This window comes from Notechis scutatus, chromosome 15 (assembly GCF_049901735.1).
Source record: "Notechis scutatus isolate UNSWTSFEM ecotype Mainland chromosome 15, rNotScu1.2, whole genome shotgun sequence".
NCBI classification, from domain to species: Eukaryota; Metazoa; Chordata; class Lepidosauria; order Squamata; family Elapidae; genus Notechis; species Notechis scutatus.
Genome location: NC_142023.1, coordinates 5,208,455 through 5,231,439, shown reverse-complemented (window position 1 = coordinate 5,231,439; position 22,985 = coordinate 5,208,455). Strand labels below are relative to the sequence as shown.

Here is a 22,985-nt window from a genome sequence, read left to right as displayed (position 1 = left end):
GGTATTAGTACCTCCCTTGATCTTGATTGTATCCCTCTGTTAATGCAATTTAGGATTGCATTAGCTTTTTTGGCTGCTGCTGCACATGGCTGTCTCCTATTGGTCAGAAAATTCCTCCTTATTTCCAGGTTGAATCTCTCCTTGATCACTTTCCATCCATTATTCCTCGTCTGGCCTTCCGGTGCTTTGGAAAACAGCTTGACCCCCCTCCTCTCTGTGGCAGCCCTTCAAATGTTGGAAGGCTGCTCTCCTGTCTCCCCTGGTCCTTCTCTTCACTAGACTAGCCATGCCCAGTTCCTGCAACCGTTCATCGTATGTTTTATCCTCCGGTCCCCTAATTGTCTTTGTTTCCATGAGAACCGCTTAACTAGCCGAGTCTGAACGCCGATGAAATTACAGAGAAGTTAAGCGAGACTCCGTTTCCCGTGCCCGGAATGGACATCAGTTCAGCTACGTTTTAAAATCACAAGTGGGGAAAGCTTCAAATATTTCCGATATCTCAAGAGCCAGTTGGGACAATGATAAAGCAATTCAATAGTCCCCGACTTATTAAGCAGAGATAATGGAGGAGACCCATAAGCGCATCTGCCGGGAGATTTTAGTGGCAATCAATAGCGGCGTATTTTACATGCACAAGATGGCTAAGGAATTCCTTGCTTTTCGTTTCAAAGGGAAGGGCTGCTCTTCAAGGTTGAAACCAGGTGGATAAAAAGAAAATAAAACAGAGGAAAATGTCGAAGAAAGGGGCATCAGACAGATTCTCCCTGCAATGGTATGAGGGAATGACCTTGAGGGATTGAATCCAGACATACTGCATATCGGGAAGCATCAGATAAGAGGCAGCATAGATCTCAGGGGGTAGTGGGGTGAGGAAAGAGGCTGAGAAGAGAGACCCCATCCCCGATTTGGGAAGGGGTAAGTAAAGGAGATGGGGAGAATTGTGCTTTCAGACCCTCTGTTTAATGTAGCTTGACAATGGAATAAAATGTTGCCATCTTTGCTAGCTGTTTACCTGAGAAAGCTAACAGCCATACTTCTAAAATCTTCCATCAAGCAAGCACTTTCCTTCCTTCCTTCCTTCCTTCCTTGCTTCCTTCCTTGCTTCCTTCCTTCCTTTTCATATCCTCCCTCCCTCCCTTCCTTTTCCTCTCTCCTTTTTATCTTCCTCCCTTCCTCTCTCCATTCCTTCCCTCCTTCTCTAATTTCTCCTTTTCCTTTTTCACATTCCCTCCCTCCTTGCTTTCTTCCTTTCTCCCTCCCTCCCTTCCTTGCCCCCTTCCTTTCTCCCTCCCTCATTCCCTTTCATCTCCTTCCTTCCTTTGCCCCTTCCTTCCCTTCCTTCCCACCCTTCCTTCTTCCCTTCCTTCCTTTTCTTTCTCCTTCCCCTTTCTCCCTTTCCTTTCCTTCTTTCCTTCCTTCCTGCTTTCTTCCTTCCTCTTCTTTCCTTTCTTTCTTTCTTTCTTTCTTCTTTCTTCTTTCTTTCTTTCTTTCTTTCTTTCTTTCTTTCTTCTTTCCCTTCTTTCCTTTCTTTCTTCCTTCCTTCCTTCCTTCCTTCCTTCCTTCCTTCCTTCCTTCCTTCCTCTTTCTTTCTTTCTTTCTTTCTTTCTTTCTTTCTTTCTTCCTTCCTTCCTTCCTTCCTTCCTTCCTTCCTTCCTTCCTTCCTTCTTTCTTTCCTTCTTCTCTCTTTCTTTCTTCTTTCTTTCTTTCTTTCTTTCTTTCTTTCTTTCTTTCTTTCTTTCTTTCTTCTTTTTCTTTCTTTTTCTTTCTTTCTTTCTTTCTTTCTTTCTTTCTTCTTTCTTCTTCTTCCTTCCTTCCTTCCTTCCTTCCTTCCTTCCTTCTTCTTCCTTCCTTCCTTCCTTCCTCCTTCTTCCTTCCTTCCTTCCTTTCCTTCCTTCCTTCTAACTCGGGGATTTCTTTTCTGCCTTGTGCATAACCACTCCAATAAGAAGGCATCGTTTGTCAGACTAATTGGCACGTGTCTGGCTAATGAATGAAACCCATAAAGCATTTCCCTTGCAGATGAAATACAGGAATCGGCTGCCATCATTCACAAAATACCCTCCATCGTTCCTTTAGAGCATCCATAGATCAGAACTGCTCAATATCCTCACAAATCAACCCTAGAACTCCAAACAGAGGTTTGGGCGATAATTAAAAACAGCTTTTGAAGTTCCCCCTTTTTCCTTCCTTTTTGTGCCTCCGCAAAAATCAAAAGGGGGCAAGAATTGTCATTCTCTGGAGTTATGCAAGGAGTCCAGTTCAAGTGGAACAAGGAAAGGACAAGTTAACCATCCATTAAACAGAACAATCACCAATTTAAAAAAAACCTGAAATGGAATTTCCTGGCTGTAATTCCTACCAAATCTTTACCTGGGCATCGTATGGATATTTAACGCAGGCAGTCCTTGACTTACAACAGTTTGTTTAGTGACTGTTCAAAGCAGGGGTGTGATTCAAATTTCTTATCAACCAGTTAATTAGTTAATTAACTGATTTGTGGGTGTGGCTTGGTAGTCATGTGACTGGCTGGGCATGGTTTGATAGTTGGGCGGCTTGTATGTAAATATTGTATTTATGTAAATATTTGGTTTTTTTATTTTTTTAAAAAGAGCAACTTTTACCCAAAATCAGGCAAAGCAGGCAGGCAGATTGAGTTGCTCACGGAATCACAGATTCACTCAGAGGTCTACCTTTCTGCCATCTGCTACCTGAGTCTGCGCTGAAAAATAGAAGCTTCAGTCCTAAGGAAGGTTCGGCTCTGCTTTTAGATTAGCTAGAAAGCAAGAAATCCAACGATTTCCTGTTTTCTAGCTAATCTAAATCTCCCGGCACAGCTGATAGTCGGAATAGCTGATGGTCGGGGAGGGGGGGGGAAGGAAAAATAGCAACTTACCAAAAATTAGGCAAAGGCACAACAGTTGGATGGTGCGCATGCCAGGTAAGGAGTGAGTGGGCGGAGAGGAGAGGGGAGGGGAGGGGCCAGCCAGTGGCGTGATTTGCTGGTTCTCCAAACTGCGCAGAATCATAACAACCGGTTCCATAGAGCCAGTCCGGCCAGAAAGAATCTCACCCCTGGTTCAAAGTTACAACAGCCCTGAAAAAAAAGGGACTTGGGAACCGTTCATCGCACTTCATTGATGAATCCTCAATAGCCACGTGATCAACATTCAGACGCTCAGTGGCAACCGACTCATTTATGACAGGCGCAGTGTCCCGGCGGAGGGTCACGCGATCCCCATTTGCGACCTTCTGACAAGCAAAGTCCAAGGGGGGGAGCCAGATTTGCTTAACGACCAGGTGTCCCACTTAACGACGGCAGGGATTCACCGAAGAACCGAGGCAAAGGAAGGTTATAAAATGGAACAAAACTCACGGAAGTGCCCCGTCTGGCTTAGTGACAGAAATTTGGGAGCTCCGTTGTAGTCGCAAGTCGAGGACTGTCAGAAATGGTGTAGGGCAGTGATGGCAACCCTTTTTGTTGGGCTGTGCCAAATGCAATGCGCCCCCGGTGCATGCGTGTGCAACACCCTTCCCCCGCCCTTTACCTGCACCAGCTGATTTTGGCCCGTTTTCACTCTCCCGGAGGCTTGAGGGAAGCCTCTGCAGCCTCTGCAGGCTAAAAACGGGCCCGTTTTGGTACTTCTGGTATTTCCGAGGCTGCAGAGGCTTCCCTTGAGCTTCCAGGAGGGCAAAAACAGCCTCAAACGGGCTGAAAATTAGCTGGGAGGCACACGCGTGTGCAGTGCAGCTATGTTTGGCTGGGGCTCGCGTGCCCATGTAAATGGCTCTGCGTGCCATAGGTTCACCATCACAGGTGTAGGGTCTCCTTCTTGGGTAGGGGGTTAGTCTAGATGACCTACAAGGTCCCTTCCAACTCTGTTAATCACTGTTAAGGTTAATGACTGCCCGTACGGAAAGAACTTTGGGAGAAATCTTTGCAAGTCTTAAGGTCAAGGCTGCCCCAAATGACGCCAGATCTCTTCCAGTCCTTCTTGTGCAACACAAGCAACCACCACTGATTATCTAAAATTCACGGGAGCCGTTGAATTTGCGCCCGAGTTTTCAAGTAGAAGCAGCGGGAAGCCAGGCCAGGAAATCACAGGAAGATTTGTGAGCTTGTTTGCTGAGAGATCAGCAGCTCACTTCAGCAATTCTGTCGTAAGATGTGAGACTCCATCTGGGTTGCAATCTTTTAAATGTTTTCCTTTTCTGGGTGGTGTTGCAGGGGGGATAACCAGTCAGCTGTGATAAAACTGCAAAAATCTTGACAAGACCTGGCAGGATTGTTCTATACTAGAACAAAAGGCACAAGGTTTGGGTTATTGCTCACCTCTCTTCCTTTCACCTTGAGTCCTGAAATGCCTGAGAAAGTCGAGTGAGGATTCCTGACGGCCCTACTATGGCGAGTAAGAAGAACAGACGAACATTTCTAGGTAGGCAAACCATTTGTTGTAGCAAAGCTACCTGTCTGGCAACTGTCTGAAATGTTACATCTTCCCTTCTTTTTTTGTTAATTTACCTATCCCTTTCAGAGCCTCCTCACCTGCAAACACTGCCACTCGGTGGAGGATGCCATGGTTTGCTACATATATGGGTATATAAATCTTTTTTTTTTTTTTTTTTGCAAGAGGCAATGAACTGGAGAGGGGTGTGATGGGTGGGGAGAGAGAAAGGAAGGAAGGAAGGAAGGTTTGGAAGACCCATGCTCCAAAGCTCCAACTCTAATAGGAAATAGGACCTAAGGAAACCTCCTTGCAAAGAAAGGAAGGAAGGAAGGAAGGAAGGAAGGAAGGAAGGAAGGAAGGAAGGAAGGAAGGAAGGAAGGAAGGAAGGAAGGAAGGAAGGAAGGAAGGAAGGAAGGAAGGAAGGAAGGGAAAGAAAGAAAGAAAGAAAGAAAGAAAGAAAGAAAGAAAGAAAGAAAGAAAGAAAGAAAGAAAGAAAGAGAAAGAAAGAAGCAATGGAGGGAAGAAGGACAGGAGGCAGGGAGGGAGAGAAGCAGGGAAGGTGGAAGGAAAGCCAGAAGGGAGGGAAGGGAGAAAGGAAGGGAGAAAGGAAGGAAGGAAGGAAAGAAAGAAAGAAAGAAAGAAAGAAAGAAAGAAAGAAAGAAAGAAAGAAAGAAAGAAAGAAAGAAAGAAAGAAAGAAAGAAAGAAAGAAAGAAAGAAAGAGGAGGGGAAGAGAGGGAGGGAGGAGGAAAGAAAAAGAAAGAAAGAGGGAGAAAGGGAAGAGAAGGGAATGGAGAAAGAAAGAGAAAGGCAGAAAGGGGAGGAAGGAAGGATGGAAGAAAGAAAAACAGAGCGAGAGAGAGAAAGAGAAAGGGAAGAGAAGGCAAGGGAAGGGAGAAAGAAAAAGAAAGGCAGAGAGAAAGGCAGAAAGGGAGGAAGGGAAGGAGAGAGGGAGGAGGGAGGGAGGAAAATACATCATGATCTTTCAATTGAAAAATATGGAAACCAAAGAATAAATCACCACAAAACAACAGGAACATTAAATTAACTTCTCCGCCCCCAGCTGATCCTTGCTCCTCCCAAAAAGCCACACAGGAATGGCTCTGGTTAGGAACTGGATGGGGCACCACAAGGCAGGCTAGTCAGAAAGGCAACTATCGTGGCCAACTCACTTGCATCTTGTTACCAAGGAAACTATGGGAATCCTGCCAAAGGAAACGCCAAGACTTTCCTCAAACTGCGGTGTCTCGAAAGCTGCAAAGTCTTGCAGATGAAATGACTGCTAATAAAAGCAATTATTGGCTAAAACAAGAAATAAGGGAAACGTTACGGCTTCTTCCCAGTGTGCTCAGAAGAAGCAAACTTTCGTTTCCCACAAGGCAAAATGTGTCAACAAACAGGCAAAATACGTGTGGCAACTAGAAATATAAACGCTCAACAAAACATCCATAGATTTCACGTGTTAGACTTCAGAGTTATATCCCAAATTGCCCCAACCAGTTATAAGCTAAACCAATTCTTTGGATGCTGTCTTCTAGATCAAGAATTCGTCTACCCAGAAGCTTCCTAACTATATCTGGGGGTTAAAAACCCCCAGAGATGCTTCCTTGGTTGTCTTCTTCTTCTCCCCATCCAAGCAAAACAAAACGCCATCCTCAACTTCTGAGTGGGATCTTCAGGTGGAAATTCAAAGCTCCAGAGGAATCCCAAATGAATCAGAATAGACTGTCACATCTGAAAATCCTCCTCCTCTCTGTTACCTTCATTCTCATCACCTTCATCATCATCAACTTTATCAACCATATCCTTCATTCTCCTCCCCTTTTTCATCATCCCCCTTCATCACTGTTATCATTATCGACCATCTCCTTCATTCTCATCACTTTCCTCACCCCCTTCATCATCATCATCCACATCTTCATCATCATCATCATCTTCATCATTGTCAAGCATCCCCTTCGTCATCATCCCCTTCGTCATCATCCCCTTCCTCCTCATCAACCATCATCTTCATTCTGATCACTTTCATCCTCATCTCCTTCATTCTCATCACTTTCCTCACCCCTTTCATCATCAGCCACATCTTCATCACCTTCATCATCATCATTCCTTCATTCTCATCACTTTACTCACCCCCTTCATCATCATCATCCACATCTTCATCACCTTCATCATCATCATCTTCATCATTGTCAAGCATCCCCTTCATTCTCATCCCCTTCCTCCCCATCAACCATCATCTTCATTCTGATCACTTTCATCCTCATCTCCTTCATTCTCATCACTTTCTCACCCCTTCATCATCATCATCCACATCTTCATCACCTTCATCATCATCATCTTCATCATTGTCAAGCATCCCCTTCATTCTCATCCCCTTCGTCATCATCCCCTTCCTCCTCATCAACCATCATCTTCATTCTGATCACTTTCATCCTCATCTCCTTCATTCTCATCACATTCCTCATCCCCTTTCATCATCATCCACATCTTCATCACCTTCATCATCATCATTCCTTCATTCTCATCACTTTCCTCACCCCTTCATCATTCATCATCCACATCTTCATCACCTTCATCATCATCATCTTCATCATTGTCAAGCATCCCCTTCATTCTCATCCCCTTCCTCCTCATCAACCATCATCTTCATTCTGATCACTTTCATCCTCATCTCCTTCATTCTCATCACTTTCCTCACCCCTTCATCATCATCCACATCTTCATCACCTTCATCATCATCATCTTCATCATTGTCAAGCATCCCTTCATTCTCATCCTTCCACATCATCCTTCCTCCTCATCAACCATCATCTTCATTCTGATCACTTTCATCTCATCTCCTTCATTCTCATCACTTCTTCATCCCTTCATCATCATCCACATCTTCATCACCTTCATCATCATCATCTTCATCATTGTCAGCATCCCTTCGCATCATCCCTTCCTCCTCATCAACCATCATCTTCATTCTGATCACTTTCATCCTCACCTCCTTCATTCTCATCACTTTCCTCACCCCCTCATCATCACATCCACATCTTCATCACCTTCATCATCATCATCTTCATCATTGTCAAGCATCCCCTTCATTCTCATCCCCTTCCTCCTCCTCATCAACCATCATCTTCATTCTGATCACTTTCATCCTCATCCCCTTCATCCTCATCACCATTTCCACCCCCTTCACCATCCCCTTCATCATTCTCACCATCACTATCTCCATCCCCTTCATCACCACCACCACCATCATCATCATCACCTCCACCACCATCATTGGAGCATCCTGAAAACTCACAAAGCACCCAACAGAACCGGCCCACCATGAAGGTTGCTTCAACTCCACCGTTATGTTCTTCATGGTTTCTCCCTGCTCCGTTAAAGAGAAAGGGGTCAAATATCCCCCCCACTCTCTTTCACAAACAACTAGAGCTACCGCTGCTACCTGATTTGAACCCCAAGAAAACAGGGGCACCTGGCATTTCTGCTCCCACCTTTCCCAAATGTGGCAGGAATTCAAATCCTGCTGGCAAACATTCTTGTGATTTTTTCCCCCCCTGTACAAGGAATGGCTTCTGATGGCAAACACTGCCTCTTGTTCCCCAAATATATTCAACATCTGCCTTTAATTTCTCCATCTAGCACTTTGGTTTTAGCTTGCGCTCTCCTCCTCCTCCTTCTCCTCCGCTACTTTATAAGCTAATCTGGTATCCTCGTGGAGGAAACTGACAGATCTCAGTTTCTGACAGATAAAATTATAAATAATTTTAAAAATGCTTCCATGAGATCAATAGGGCTCCAAAGAGACTTCTCCTCCTCCGCCATTTTAAATAATTTACTTAGAGGTGGATGAGGTGGTCTCTTCTGCAGTGGGCTTCTGCTTCTTCGCTTTAACATCTCATTCTACTTTCGTTCCTCGTTCCTTTCTTATCTACCGCATCATCTCCTCCCACCAATACCATGGTGGACTTTTTCCCCTTTGAACATCCTTTTTCTACAACGCAGCTTGAAAGTTCGGTATCTATTTTCCCTTTAGGGGAGATCCCTAAAGGAGTTGCCCAACTGGATTCTTCTCTCACTAACTATATTGGAAAACCTCTCGATCTCCCAGGGCAAACTTTGAGGTCCCATTTCAAAAAAAGGTCCCTCCCCATCTCCCTTTAAAAAAAAAAAAAAAAGCAACCTCAATTCCAAAGTTGGTTTGCTCCCTTTTCACCACAATCGCTACTGCTAGTTAGCTCGTGATTTCATGAACTGTCTCTGGCAGTATGTGGTTGCTCTGTTATATCTTATTATATTGCTGTTTTATTACTTTGCATTGTTTTATTTTTAATTACATGGCCGTAATTGATTTGTACACTGCCCAGGGAACCGTGGTATGTTGATGATTGAGGAATGCAAGATGGAAAGAAGCGCATTCCTATTTTGTGTGTGTGTGTGTGTGTGTGTGTGTGTGTGATATAACACAAAAATCCCTTTTTTTTAAAAAAGGTGGAGGAGGAAGAAGAGGAAGAAGGAGAAGGAGGAAAAGGAGAAGGAGAAGAAGAATTAAGAATAGAATCTTCTCCAGGATCTTCAGACCTACGAAGTTATTTTGCACATGCCAAAAAGTGTTGAATGTTTTCTTCTCCTTCCAACACAGATTGCCCTCGACGTACGGCCACAAATGAGCCCAACATTTGTGTTGCTAAGTGAAACATTTCTTACATTTGTTAAGTGAGTCTTGCCCCATTTTGCAAACACTTGTTAAATCAGTAACACGGTTGTTAGGTGAATCTGGCTTCCGCATTATCATTGTTAGTCAGGCCGCAAAAAGGGATACTATGACCCCTGGGACACTGCAACCATCATAAGCGTGAGTCAGTGGTCAAGCATCCGAATATACAAGTCATGTGACCATGGGGATGTTGCAACGGTCATAAGACTGAAAAACATTCCTAAGTCACTTTTTTTCAGTGCCGTTGCAACTGTGAACCATCACTAAACACTGTTGTAAGTTGAAAACTATCTGTAACATCTAGTATACTATCCAACCTTCCTTATATCACTTCTGCTCCCTCCAGAATAACCTCCCATGGTTTGACCTTAATACCATCCTGGGTTGTGTAAACCAAGGCACAGAATCAAGATCAAGTGAAGTATTAGTAGCACTTTATAAAGCCTTAGTAAGGGCACACCTGGAATACTGCAACCAATTTTGGTCACTGTATTACAAAAAAGATGCTGAGGCTTTGAGAAAAAGTCCCGAGAAGAGGAACTAACAGGACCAAAGGCCTGGAGACTAAAACATATGAAGAACGGCTGCAGGATTTGGGTTTGGGTTAGCCTGGAGCCATGATGGCAAACCTATGGCATGCGTGCCAGAGGTGACACACAGAGTCCTCTATGTGGGCACATGAATGATGGCCAGCTGGTCTTCAGGAGCACCAGAGCGTTGGAAAAACGGCCTGAAAATGGCCCGAAAATGGCTAAAAACGGCCAAAAAACCCAGACCATTTTCCAGGCCATTTCCAGGCCGTTTTTCTACCCCCAAACGGCCTGAAAATGACCCCAAAAACAGCCAAGACAACAGGCAGAAAAAACTTGAAGACCAGCTGGTCTTCCGGTTTCCAGCACTCACAGATGCATGCGCATTCCGGTTTGGGCACTTGGTGCCAAAAAGGTTTGCCCTCACTGGTCTAGAGAAAAGAGGGGTGACATGATAGCAGCATTCCAGTATTTGTGGGGCTGCCACAAAGAAGAGGGGGTCAACTTATTCTCCAAAGCACCAGAAAGCAAGACAAGAAACAATGGATGGAAACTAACCAAGGAGAGAAGCAACGTGGAATTAAGGAGGAATTTCCTAACAGCGAGGACAAAATTAACCAGTGGAGCAGCTCGCCTCCAAAAATTGTGGGTGGACAGTGGAGGTTTTAAGAAGACACTACACAGTCACTTCTCTGAAATGGTATAGGTTCTCCTGCTTGAGCAGGGGGCCGGACTAGAAGACCTCCAAGGTCCCTTCCAGCTTTCTATTCTATTCTAATGACCTGTACAATTCACAATCTTCTCTTGCCCCTTTCATGTTCTACCCACAAGTCCGTTCCTTGCAGTTGGCCAAGGGCAGCCCGGTCATTTCTGACATATTGAAGCTTCTCAATCTATGCCATGTGTCCTGCACATGGTGAGAAGGGCACACAACTCTTTTGCCCAAAAGAGAGAGACAATTTAGTGGAACCAGGCACCTAGACTACTGGAGTACGAAAGCTATTCTGTGCAGCGCCTAGCAGGGCCATCAAGGATGCACTGTTGCTTGTCATCCTTGGCAGATTTACTCATGGGACGGAAGGGCAGCCAACTCAACAGGTCAGCCCATGACTTGCAGGGCATCTTCTTTTCACCTCAGGGTTCAAATATTCTCAAACTAGCTCGATCCCTGTGCTTCGCTACAAAACTATATGGTCAGGCTTAGTTTTTGGGGAGGAAAATAAGGGGGGGGGGAATTCTGCCTCTGCCTACCAGCATCCATCCAGTATTCATCTGGCTAACGTCCAGTCAGTGTGTGAGAGAATTGAGGGATGTTTGGAAACGGAAACAGTATTTGCTGTGTGAGCAAGGAGACAGCAAGGAGCCTGGGCATGGCTTAGCTCAACCGTTCTGTACTAAAGCTGTGAAACTGAAGCTGAAACTGTAACTCCTCTCCTCTGCTTGTATTTTGCATTTGGAGGAGATTTCTTTTCAGGTGGGGAGGGGGAGTAAGAACTCCTTAGCATCAGAGCGTGTTAATAATAATAATATAATTAATATAAGAAATGTTGAAAAATCCTTTCTTAGCGAGCCCCTAGAAGCCAAGAGGAACATATGTGCCAAATTTCAAGTTTTTTAAGCTTTACGGTTCTGGAGATTTTGTGATGATGCATGAGTGGTATTTCACTTTTGTATGTATGTATGTATGTATGTATGTATGTATGTATGTATGTATGTATGTATGTATATACATATACATATACATATACATACATACACATACAACAATACTCCTTTATTGACACTTTATTTCCTTATTCAAGAATCTGGAGCTTAAATTCAGTGCCTCCTTCCCATTCTATTTTCTTCTTTTTACTTGGAATTCTCATGAAATCCGGACAGGTATGCATCCAACCTCTCCTATCCATGCTTTTAAACGTTGCACATCACTGCATTTCCTCCCCAGAATTCATAAGAGAGAGGCATCTCTTTTGGCTGTCCTCACAGTGGGATGGAGCACCAGTATGATGAAATATTAGCGAAGACAAGGAAATGGTTGAGGGTTAATTTGCAGCCCAGAGGAACCTACCAGCAATTAAAATACACCTTTACAAGAATTCCCTGGCACCTTCTTAATGCTTGGGAAGGAAACGGGGGAACGGGTTTGTCTATTTTTTTTTTTACTTTTTTATTCATTTTTTTTATTAAGTAAACATTAAAAAAAACAGTTGAACACAGTGCGACTTTCTTAGCAATCATTTTGGCCATACCTATTCTTAACATAAAAAATAGAAATAACAGTTGCTCTTTCCTTTTTCCTACGTTGTTAGTTTCATGCTTTTTTTAAAAAAAAAAACTTTTGTGCACGTGCTTTCCTGAATCTCTAGGGCTCGATTCCATGAAGGATGGGGGCACAGAACACGTTTACTTTTTTTTTCAAGTAGAAAAGCCCTCCCAACGCCTCACTTGAAATGCACACCTATCGAGGGGGGGAGAGAGAAAGAGGGAAGAATAATGCAGGGGAGAAGTGTGGGAATAGATGGGAGGAGGAGGGAGGAGGAAGGGAAAGCGGGAAAGGGAGGAGCGGGGGTCCAAAGGAAGGGAGAGGAAAGCTAAGAACGTAAACACTGCCTGCATCCGCTCAAGCCTTTTAGCATTTTTTTTTCCTCATGGTACACGGGACCGCGTTGCAAAACCAAGAGGGTTGGATTCTCGCACCTGCCAAGCCTCTGGGGGGGGGGATTTAAAACACCCTCCGCAACTGACCACAACTGATGAAGCTTCTTGGATGACAAGAGAAATGTCTCCTTGTTCTTCTCCCTCCCCAAGGATGGATAAAAAAAACAGGTTTAACTTGCTTTTTGCAAAAGCACCTTTGAAACAACTGTAGCCATGATGAGGGAGAATCTCCGCAGATATTTAATAATAAAAATACCGACGGGACCGAGGCGCAGAGAAGCAGCAGCCACCCGGGGCTTTCGGGGATACACGGGTTGTTGAGCGTCTCGTGGGAAAGCAACCCCTGCACTTGGCTTTCCTTCTTTCTCAACTCCGCAACCCCCCCAAAAAAAGACTAGGTTTTTCTTTTTCTTTTTGGGCTACCAAGTATCCAAGGACGCACGGCGGGCGAAGGGAGCCTCTGTTCTCCAGGAGCAAGTAGAGAAAGGATCGGGGGATGGGTGGATGGAAGTCACAACGACCCCAGGAAACCAAAACACCTCCTCACACACAAACACCTCAGGAGCAGAAGAGATGGGGGGGTGTACAACGACCCCAGGAAGCCAGAACACCCCGTCTCCAAAACACACACACACACACCCCGAGTAGAAGGGGAGAGACCGGGAAGGAAGGAAGGAAGGAAGGAAGGAAGGAAGGAAGGAAGGAAGGAAGGAAGGAAGGAAAAGGAAAGGAAAGGAAGGAAGGAAGGAAAGGAAAGGAAAGGAAAGGAAAGGAAAGGAAAGGAAGGAAGGAAGGAAGGAAGGAAGGAAGGAAGGAAGGAAGGAAAAGGAAAGGAAGGAAAGGAAAGGAAAAGGAAAGGAAAGGAAAGGAAAGGAAGGAAGGAAGGAAGGAAGGAAGGAAGGAAGGAAGGAAGGAAGGAAGGAAGGAAGGAAGGAAAAGGAAAGGAAAGGAAGGAAGGAAAGGAAAGGAAAGGAAAGGAAAGGAAAGGAAAGGAAAGGAAAGGAAAGGAAAGGAAAGGAAAGGAAGGAAGGGGGTCACCGCGAGCCTAGGAAACCACAGACATCTCCTCCCCAAAACACAACCCCCAGGCGTAGTAGGGGGAGAAACCGGGAGGAAGAAAGGAAGGAAGGGGTGACTACGAGCCCAGGAAGCCAGAGACACCCCGTCCCCAAAACACGCACCCCAGGAGTAAGAGGGGAGGGGGAGAAACCGGGAGGAAGGCAAACAGGGGGTCAGTGCGAGCCCAGGCAACCACAGCCTCCCACCTTCCCCAAAACACAGCGCCCCCCTCCCCAGGAGTAGTAGGGGAGAAACCGGGAGGAAGGAAGGCGGGGAGGTGTGTGTGTGTGTGTGGTGGTGGTGGTGGTGGGGTCGGTCTCCGTCTCGGGGCCCCTCACTCACCCAAAGTGAAGAAGGGCAGCTCCGTGTTATCCAGGTCGTCTTGCACCGCCACGCGCCCCGGCAGTTCGCTCCGGACGAAAAGCAGCAAGCGCGAATCGCCGCTGCCGCCGCCGGGAGGCACCGAGCCCGGAGCAGCAGCAGCAGCAGCGGCGGCGGCGGCGGCCGCGGAGGCTGAAGACGGGAAGGCGCCGGACCCACCCGAGGGGCCGCCGCCGCCGCCTCCTCCTCCGCCTCCGCCGCTCCTCCAGGCGAGGTCGCTTTCCCGCAGCACCGGCAAGGTGGAGACGGTCACCGTTTTCTCCCGGCAAGGGCTGTTCGCTGGCCGGCTTCCTCCGCGGCTGTTGGCCCCGCCGCCACCGCCGCCGCCGCCGGTCCCTCTGCTTCCTCCTCCTCCTCCTCCTCCTCCACCTCCATCTCCTCCGCCACCGCCCGGCTCGGCTTGCACCGCCGCCACGGGGCCCGGTCCGCTGGCCAGCAGCAGGAGCAGCGGCAGCACGGAAGGCGCCGGGGAAGAAGAAGACGAGGAGGAGGAGGAGGAGGAAGAGGAGGAGGAGGAAGAAGAAGAAGAAGAAGCGGCGGCGGCCGGGAGGAAGAGGAGGAAGCGGCGGCGGCGGAGCAGCGGCCAACCGCGCGGGGCTGCCATGGCGCGGGAAGGCGGAGGACGAGGAGGAGGACGAGGAGGAGAAGCAGCACCAGCCGCCGCCGCCGCAGCAGGAGCCGCTAGGCAGAGCCCGTCTCGCTCCGCCTCTTCCCCGGCTCAGGCTCCGCCTTGCCGGGTGGGGGGGGGAGGACCAGCACTCGCCCCCTCCCCACCCCAGGGCACAGAGAAGCGGGAGTGCCGGGGCTGCCGCGCGCCGGAGGTGCCCGGACAGGGGTGGCCAACTTTCCGCGCTTCCCTCCCGCCTTCCCTCTTCGCGCTGGGCAAGGAGGTTCTGAGAAGGGGTGGCGGGGAGGGGGTTGGAATGAGAGAGGGAGAGGAAGGGGAGGGGTCCTCGGGGGTGGGTGGGGGTCTCCGAGCTGGGTAGTTTTGCTGGCGGGGCGTTTGGTGACCCTGGGGATGGAAGGGAGTGGGGGGCGGCGGGAGGAGGGGAGGGGAGGTCCTTGGGACTCTGGGCTAGGTGGTCTTCTTGCAGAAGTCTCCTTACCCAACTAGGTAACACCGTCCGTGATTGAAGGGAGTGGGGGGGGTTGGGAAGGAGAAGGAGAAGAAGAAGAAGAGGAGGAGGAGGAGGAGGAAGAAGAAGAAGAAAAAGAGGAGGAGGAGGAGGAGGAGGAGGAGGAAGAAGAAGAAGAAGAGAAGGAAGAAGAAGAAGAAGAAAGGAGGAGGAGGAGGAGGAAGAAGAAAAAGATGAGGAGGAGGAAAGGAAAAAAGGAGGAGGAAGGAAGAAGAAGAAGAGGAGGAGGAAGAAGAAAGGAGGAGGAAGAAGAAGAAAAGAGGAGGAGGAGGAGGAGGAGGAGGAGGAGGAGGAGGAGGAGAAGAAGAAGAAGAAGAAGAAGAAGAAGAAGAAGAAGAAGAAGAAGAAGAGGAGAAGAAGAAGAAAAGAAGAAGAGGAGAAGAAGAAGAAGAGAAGAAGAAGAAGAAGAAAGAAAGAAAAGATGAGGAGGAGGAGGAAGAGGAAGAAGAAGAAGATGAGGAGGAAGAGAGGAAAAAGGGAGGAGGAGGAAGGAAGAAGAGTAGGAGGAGAAAGAAGAAGAAGAAGGAAGAAGAAGAAGGAGGAGGAGGAGGAGGAGGAAGAAGAAGAAGAAGAAAGAAGAGGAGGAAAAGGAGGAGGAGGAGAAGAAGAAGAAGAGGAGGAAGAAGAAGAGGAGGAGGAAGAAGAAAAAGAAGAAGAAAAGGAGGAGGAAGAGGAAGAACAGCAACAACAACCACAACAACTGTGGCGCCCTTAATACTCTGATTCTTGCAGACTTTTCAGGGCCCAACTAGGCAACCTCCTCGGGGCTGGTCCTGATGACATCACCAATGTGGGTACTGAAATGTCTGCAGGAAAACAACCAGGCTCAGGGACCTCCGAGGGCCCCTCTTCTGATTCTCTTTCAGTCCCCAGGGTGACGTGATCAAAATCCAGCCGCTTGGCAAGGGGCTCATACTCAGGATGGTCGCAGCGTCCGGGTGTGTGTGTGTGTGTGTGCGTGTGTGTCCCTTTTGCGACCTTCTGGCAAGCAAAGTCAACGGGGAAGCCACCAGATTCACTTAACAATCATGTTCCTAATGATCCGCCCAACAAAGGTGGCAAGAAAACTCGTAAAACGGGGCAAAACTCACTTAACAACATTCTCACTTTAGCAACAGAAGTTTTGGGCTCAATTCTGTCTAAAATAGTATATACAGTATGTTATTCTGTTTCCACTTTTTTTTTAAAAGGTATGGAATTGGAATGCCAGGACAGTTACACTGTATTCAATATATTTATATGTAAACAATAAAAAAAATATCTTTAAAAAAAAAGAAGTAGTTTTGGACTCAATTGTGGTCGTGAGTCAAGGACTACCTGTATTGCCCTTTACACAATTCTTGCCTTGGATGGATGCAGTCCCATTTCTCTCTCTCTCTCCTTCCCTCCCTCCCTCTTTCATTTTCCTTCCTTCCCTCCCTCTCTCTTTCTCTTCCCATCCTTATCTCACACTCTCCCTTAGTGTCTCTCACCTTCCCTCCCTCCCCACTCTTTCTTCCTCCCTCTCTCTCCCTCCCCTTCTCTCTTTCTCCCTCCCTCATTCTCTCTTCCCCTCTCTCTCCCCCTCTTTCTTCCTCCCACTCTCTCCCTCCCTCCCCTTCTCTCTTTCTCCCCTCTCTCATTCTCTCTCCCCTTCTCTCCCTTCCCTCTCTCTCTCCCCCTATCTTCCTCCTCTCTCTTTCTCTCCCTCTCTCTCTCTCTCTCTCTCTCTCTTCCTCCCTCTCTCTCTCTCCACCCTCCAAATCACTTTTTTCTCACTACTGGGTTTTCCCCTTTGGCAAAGCATTCCTGTTTGACAATTGACTTTGCAATCAGAACGTGGAGATGTGCCTCGGGCAAGATTTTGGATGAGTTACCATTGCTATTTTGTAGGCAACTGAGTTTATATTACAGGCACCATGTGTTTCCAAAGGGGATGGAGGAGCTGCTACCTTGTGCTGAACCCATCAGACTCTGGCAAGTGTGTGAGACATCAAGCAGCCTCGGAGCAAAAGTACTTTCAGTTCAGTTTTCAGTGTTGCCCTTTCGAAATATCAAGTGCTGGATAGGCAGAAAAGCTCAGGAGATTCCTACTTTCAGAGTTCAGATCCTGCTCCGATCAATAGTAGCTAAACAGCTGTTGTGACTTGATAGCCTGTTTAGCAAGGAGTGTGCAGGAGAGCATTGGGTGTGTGTGTGTGAAAAGGCAGCATCAGATGATGCATGAAAGTATTTGGCACTAACACACACACACACACACACACACACACACACACTATTCAAAAGCGTAGCTGGGTTTGCAAGGCCGAGTAACAACAAAATAAAACAGGCCTGGCACTTCTTGCAGGTTTGCACCTCAGGCCTGCTGCTTTCTTCTTCTTCTTCTTCTTCTTCTTCTTCTTCTTCTTCTTCTTCTTCTTCTTCTTCTTCTTCTTCTTCTTCTTCTTCTTCTCTTCTTCTTCTTCTTCTTCTTCTTCTTCTTCTTCTTCTTCTTCTTTCTTCTCCTCCTTCCTCCTCCTCCTCCTCCTCCTCCTCCTCCTCCTCCTCCTCCTCTCCTCCTCCTCCTCCTCCCTCCTTCTTCTCCTCCTCTTCCTCCTCCTCCTCCTTCTCTTCCTCCTCCTCCTTCCTCTTCATCCTCTCCTCTTCCTCCTTCTTGTCCTCTCCTCTCCTCCTCTTCTTCTCCTCCTCCCTCCTCCTCCTCCTTCTCTCCTCCTCCTTGTCATTCCTCCTCTTCTCCTCTTCCTCCTTTTCCTTGTCCCTCCTCCACCTCCTTCTCCTCCTTCTCCCACTAATGATGTTGTCTAGTTTGGTACTGAAACTTCTGCAAGACAACGACCAAGTTCAGAGAACACCAAAAGCCACAAACTCTTCCCCCTCCTCACCTTATGGTCAATGATCCAGTTCCTTATCATCAGATTCTTACACTTAAACCAAGGACAAAAATCCAACTTATTACACATGTTTATCCCACAGGGCTACTGTGATCATTAAAAAAAAGTAATATTTCCCTTATTCAATCATGATAATCTATTTGTGTACATTTGATGATACACATACACACAGAGAGAGTGTTTCATAAAAGACCACAATTTGTGATACACAATCATTAAATTTCTGTGCTGCGCAATAGCCATTTGCCAATCATATTTTTTTTTCCTGTAATTACCCTCGGTAAAAAAAAATACATATGATGACGGATCATCTTTTAATAGCTTCTCCCATAAATGAAATGTCTCTATTAATAAAGATTTGCTTTAAAAATATCTTTGACCAGTGCTTGACTGGTTATTAATGGAACTTGCCCAGGCATTGAATTCCTTGCATGTTACAATAAAGTAATAATTTATTGAGCTACAAAAGGTTTGTTTCTTTCATCTTAGTCTGGAATGTATGTTAAAAGCTTCTCTCTCTCTCTCTCTCTTTTTTTTTGCAAGACATTCAAACGACTAACTTTTAATGCATGACCTGTGCCAAGCAGAACCGTGATAGAATGGCACTATTAATGCCACCTGGATTATCAACAGAGAGGACAATAAGTGAATAAATGGGTTAATTACAGCCACCACATAGAATTTAATTAGAACATCTCTATTCCTGCCAGAATCTCAATTATCAGACTCTGCTACCTGGGGACTGCTACTATATGGGTATCAAAATTTGCTCTGGGCTTACACTTGATGGAATAGAGCTTGGCTCAAAGACTAAATTATTGTGGTTTCCACCCCCCTCTCTCTGTGTACCCTTCCCTCCCTCCCTCCTCTCTCTCTCTCTCTCTCTCATCTTTTCCCCCTTAATTAAAATTAAAGAAAATATTAATGAGTCAGTTTGGATTGTAAGGGTTTATGTGATATAACATGAAGATCTTCACTGTCTCATTTTCGACAACTTTTTCCACTTTATGTTCCCGTGACTTTTTGGATACAGGTGATTATTATTATTCATCGCATAGTCAGCTAGATGTTCGGGCTGGGTTTGGCATTTTTGTCTACCTATGGAGTCTTTGCCAAGGACCTGGGTGGTTATTATTATTATTATTATTATTATTATTATTATTATTATTATTATTATTATTATTATTATTATTGTTGTTATTATTTAAAAAGCTAAGAATAGCATCACCACTGTGAATCACATGCTGGTCTGAGAAGCACAGATTCCACCAGTTCCTAGATAAAGGTTTTTAGGAACTTAGTTGGATGTACATCAAACAGAGAGATGGAAGTGTCTGCTTGGATCTTATGACCACCATTCTTGGTCACTACCCAAGAAACAATTGCTAGAATTGAAGAAGCTTCTTGGATGAGAAGCAAAATGTTTTCCAAGGAAAAAACAAACAAGAAAGTCCAGTTGCCTTTTGTGGGGGGAAACATACACTTCTGAGACAACCATGACTTGGATGATGGAGAAGCTCCATGGATACTAGATCCATAGATCACCTTAAACAAGGTTCTCCAAAATGGTCAATATTGATATCAAAGGATCTATAAGACTATCTGTCAACTAAACAACAATGACTTTTGGATAGTTGTTGGATAAACTCATAGATCCTTTCAAATCTATGAAACTATCCAACAACTTACTTCCCTTCCTCCCTTCCTCCCTTCCTTTCTTTCTCCCTCCTTCTTTCTGTCTTTCGTTCCTTCTTTCCTTTCTTCCTTCTTTCCTTCTTTCCTCTCTCTCTCTCTTTCTCACTTTTTTCTCTCTCTCTCTCCCTCCCTCCTTCTCTTTCTTTCTCTCTTTTTCTTTCTCTCTCTCTCTCTCTCTGTCCTCTGTCTCTCTCCCTCTCCCTCCCTCCTTCCCTCCCTCAAGCATTTCCCTGCAAACAATTCTCCAGCTGCCTCTCTCTGAATGATCAATAGCCTGTCTCTGTCTCAGCCAAGAAAGTTTACCTGCACAGATTTTCCAATTGCACTCTCCTCCTACCTAAAAACTGTCCAGGAGAAAACTATCCCATCAAAACCGCTGACTGGCAGGGAAGCCCGGAAGCAGGATCTCGCAAAGGTTAAAAGTGGTAAAAGAAACTATTGTTGTGTATTTAGAAACTTGGTTCTGCTAGATGTCGAGGCCCTCTGTTGGAAACATTTGGAAAAACATGACTGTAAATTCAACTCCGCCTTGGTTTTGGTTCTTGAAAGCTGAATATTGTATGCAGTGGCTTAACAAAATCTTTACAAGGTGGAGTATGAAAGTTCTAACTGGATTTGATCCTAGCTTGACTGCCTGTGAATGACATGACTACAGAGTTTTCCAGCAAGATAGAATAGAATAGAATAGAATAGAATAGAACAGAATAGAATAGAATAGAATAGAATAGAATAAATGTGGAATGGAATGGAATGGAATAGAATACGGGAAAGAATAGAATAGAATAGAATAGAATAGAATAGAATAGAATAGAGAATAGAATAGAATAGAATAGAATTCTTTACTGGCCAAGTGTGGTTGGACACACAAGGAATTGTCTTGGTGCAAATGCTCTCAGTGTACATAAAAGAAAAGATACATTCATCAAGAGCTAAGAATCATAAGGTACAACACTTAATAATAGTCACAGGGTACAATAAGGAAGCAAATCATACTAGGAAACAGTCAATAAAAATTGTAAAGATACAAGCAACAAGGTTACAGTCATACAGTCATAAGTGGGAGGAGATGGGTGAAAGGAAGGATGGGACGATTAATAGTAATAGTAAAGATAGATAGTTTTTGCTTTAGATTTTAGTTAGGGTTTACACTGCTCATCATCAACATCAATCCTAACCCTAATTTTTACTATTTTTTTTAAAATATATGTTTTATTAATACATTTTTAATGTCACATAAAAATTCCATATCTATCTGAACAGCATGTTGTCTGGACACAATTAGTTTTAAGTAGAAATGCAATATTAATCAACATTAATCATAATCATATCAATAATAAACGCAAAATAGTCATACAATTAGTTTATCCATCTTACAGAATTTTCGGTACAAACGTTTTTTTTATTACCTTTTGGATCTTTTTAGCTTCTAATCTCTGTTTCTGTTCATTAAGCATTGTTAAAAAAAATGAGTCTCATGTCAAGAAGTATTCTGTGTCTTCCTTTTCTTTTCATCTCTACTGTTGTTAATCAAGAGCTGTGTTTCATTTTATAGCTGCTTAGAGTCCACATCACATAATTAAATCAGCCAAATATACACCCCAGGACCCAGCCTTAGATATTATGTTTGAATGTGGCTCTCATTTAAATACATCCTGAGCATTTGGACCAATTCTTGAATACAGCTCATCTATCTGGAATCCACACTGCATATCGGACATTGATACAATTGAGAGAGTCCAGAGATATTTCACGAGAAGGGTCCTCCACTCCCCTACTCGCAACAGAATACTTTATGTCTCCAGACTTCAAATTTTAGGCTTAAGCAACTTAGAACTACGTCGCCTTCGGTCTGACCTAAGCATAGTACATAAAATTATCCATTACAATGACCTACCTTTCAATGACTACTTCAGTTTCAACCTCAACAATACAAGAGCACACAATAGATGCAAACTCAAGGTTAACTGCATCAAACTTGATTGCAGGAAATACGACTTCAGCAACAGAGCGGTCAATGCCTGGAATCCTCTACCTGACTCTGTGGTTTCTTCTACTAACCCCAAACACTTTAACCTCAGACTGTCTACCATTGACCTCATCCAATTCCTAAGAGGTCTGTAAGGGCCGTGCATAAATGCACCAACATGCCTACCATCCCTGTCCTAATGTTCCCTTTTATTTGTATCTATTTCATGTATTAATAATCATGTTTATACTTATATACATTATCAAATGCATGGGAGGAAGGAAAGGAAGAAGGAGGGATGAAAAATTTCAGGCAGGGGAAAATGGCTTTGTGAAGAATGGATCAGTCGGGGGAGGAGGTGAAGAGTGCTACAGAGGAAACCTGGACATTCAGGACTTCTGAAACTTGCAATCTGAAAGGGAAAGGCACTGATGATGTTACCTAGTTGTGTAATGAAACGTCTGCAAGAAAAAAAACCAAGCTCAGAGAGCACGGGGGTAAAAATATAAAATCTGGAGAGATTTCATAATTCTCACCTCTTACAGGAAGAAATTATTGCAAGATCCCAAAAGCTGCATTTTCAGCGGCAGAGCCTGCTGGCTACCTCCTTATATATTATAGGTTGGAATGATTTTGCAAACCAAATAATTCATCACAAGGCTGAGATGTAAGACACGGGAAGGTAGGTGGGGAAAAACACACGCTGTTTGTGCAAACGAATGACAGACAATGCCCCCCACTGGGTTGTCAGCTCCCTGGAGGATGTGTCAAATTCTGGATGATATTTTCTCATTTGTCTCCCCCGCCCCTCTCCCCAAAAAGCCAACTTGCAAACCACAGAGCAATGCTGAACGGGAAATCTCTTTGAAGTGTCTTTGTACCCTACCAAGATCAGCTTCAAGGATGGGCCTCTGATTAACTTAAGAAGGAAATTTGACACTGTTCTTCTAACAAACCCATTCTTGCTGTGGGAGCCCTCATACCACCCCAGAAGAATGAAATATTTTGGTGGGTTTGCTGTTAGTTTGTGTGTGTATATAGATAGATAGATGATAGATAGATAGATAGATAGATAGATAGATAGATAGATAGATAGATAGATAGATAGATAGATAGATAGATAGAATATTATATTTCCCCAAAGGAGAAATGGAGAAACATGTTTTTAAAGGCAGGAAGCAGCCTCCAAGTCTTCCTTAATAGCCCATAGCAGATGCCAGCACTTAAGAGGTAAAGAGCTTATTGAAAGAGGAAGACAACTATCTAGATAGCTGTTTTCATAAGCAAAGCAAATACTGCAGATGGAAATTATAAAGTTTTATTAATGTTCTATTGTTTACATTTTGTGAGTGCTTAATAAACATTGTGCAGTCTGGGTTATTTTATTTGCTTAGCGGTACAAATTACGCTGTTAATCTCTACCCCTTTTTTCCAACCACTGGTAGAATAAGTTTCATGTTTGATAATATTCTGTCTCTTCTTTCTTCTGTTTAATCTTCAATGTGAGTCTGTCCATTTCTGCACAATCCA

The 22,985-nt window shown here is 44.9% G+C and overlaps 1 protein-coding gene and 1 pseudogene across 3 annotated transcripts in view; one reads left to right on the top strand and one right to left on the bottom strand.

Annotated features, from left to right (window-relative positions):
* The window catches only part of ASTN2 (astrotactin 2), a 319,108-nt gene extending 304,638 nt beyond the window's left edge, over positions 1 to 14,470 (bottom strand). The window contains exon 1 of one of the 3 annotated variants that reach the window (XM_087943907.1): positions 13,750 to 14,470. In XM_087943907.1, the coding sequence (XP_087800033.1) occupies positions 13,750 to 14,392 (643 nt within the window). In that variant the 5' untranslated portion in view covers positions 14,393 to 14,470. The remainder of the gene's footprint in view (positions 1 to 13,749) is intronic. The other 2 variants (XM_087943906.1, XM_087943905.1) reach the window with 2 other exon arrangements.
* LOC148129453 (uncharacterized) lies at positions 14,391 to 15,676 on the top strand (annotated as a pseudogene).
* The last annotated feature ends 7,309 nt before the right edge of the window (positions 15,677 to 22,985 follow it).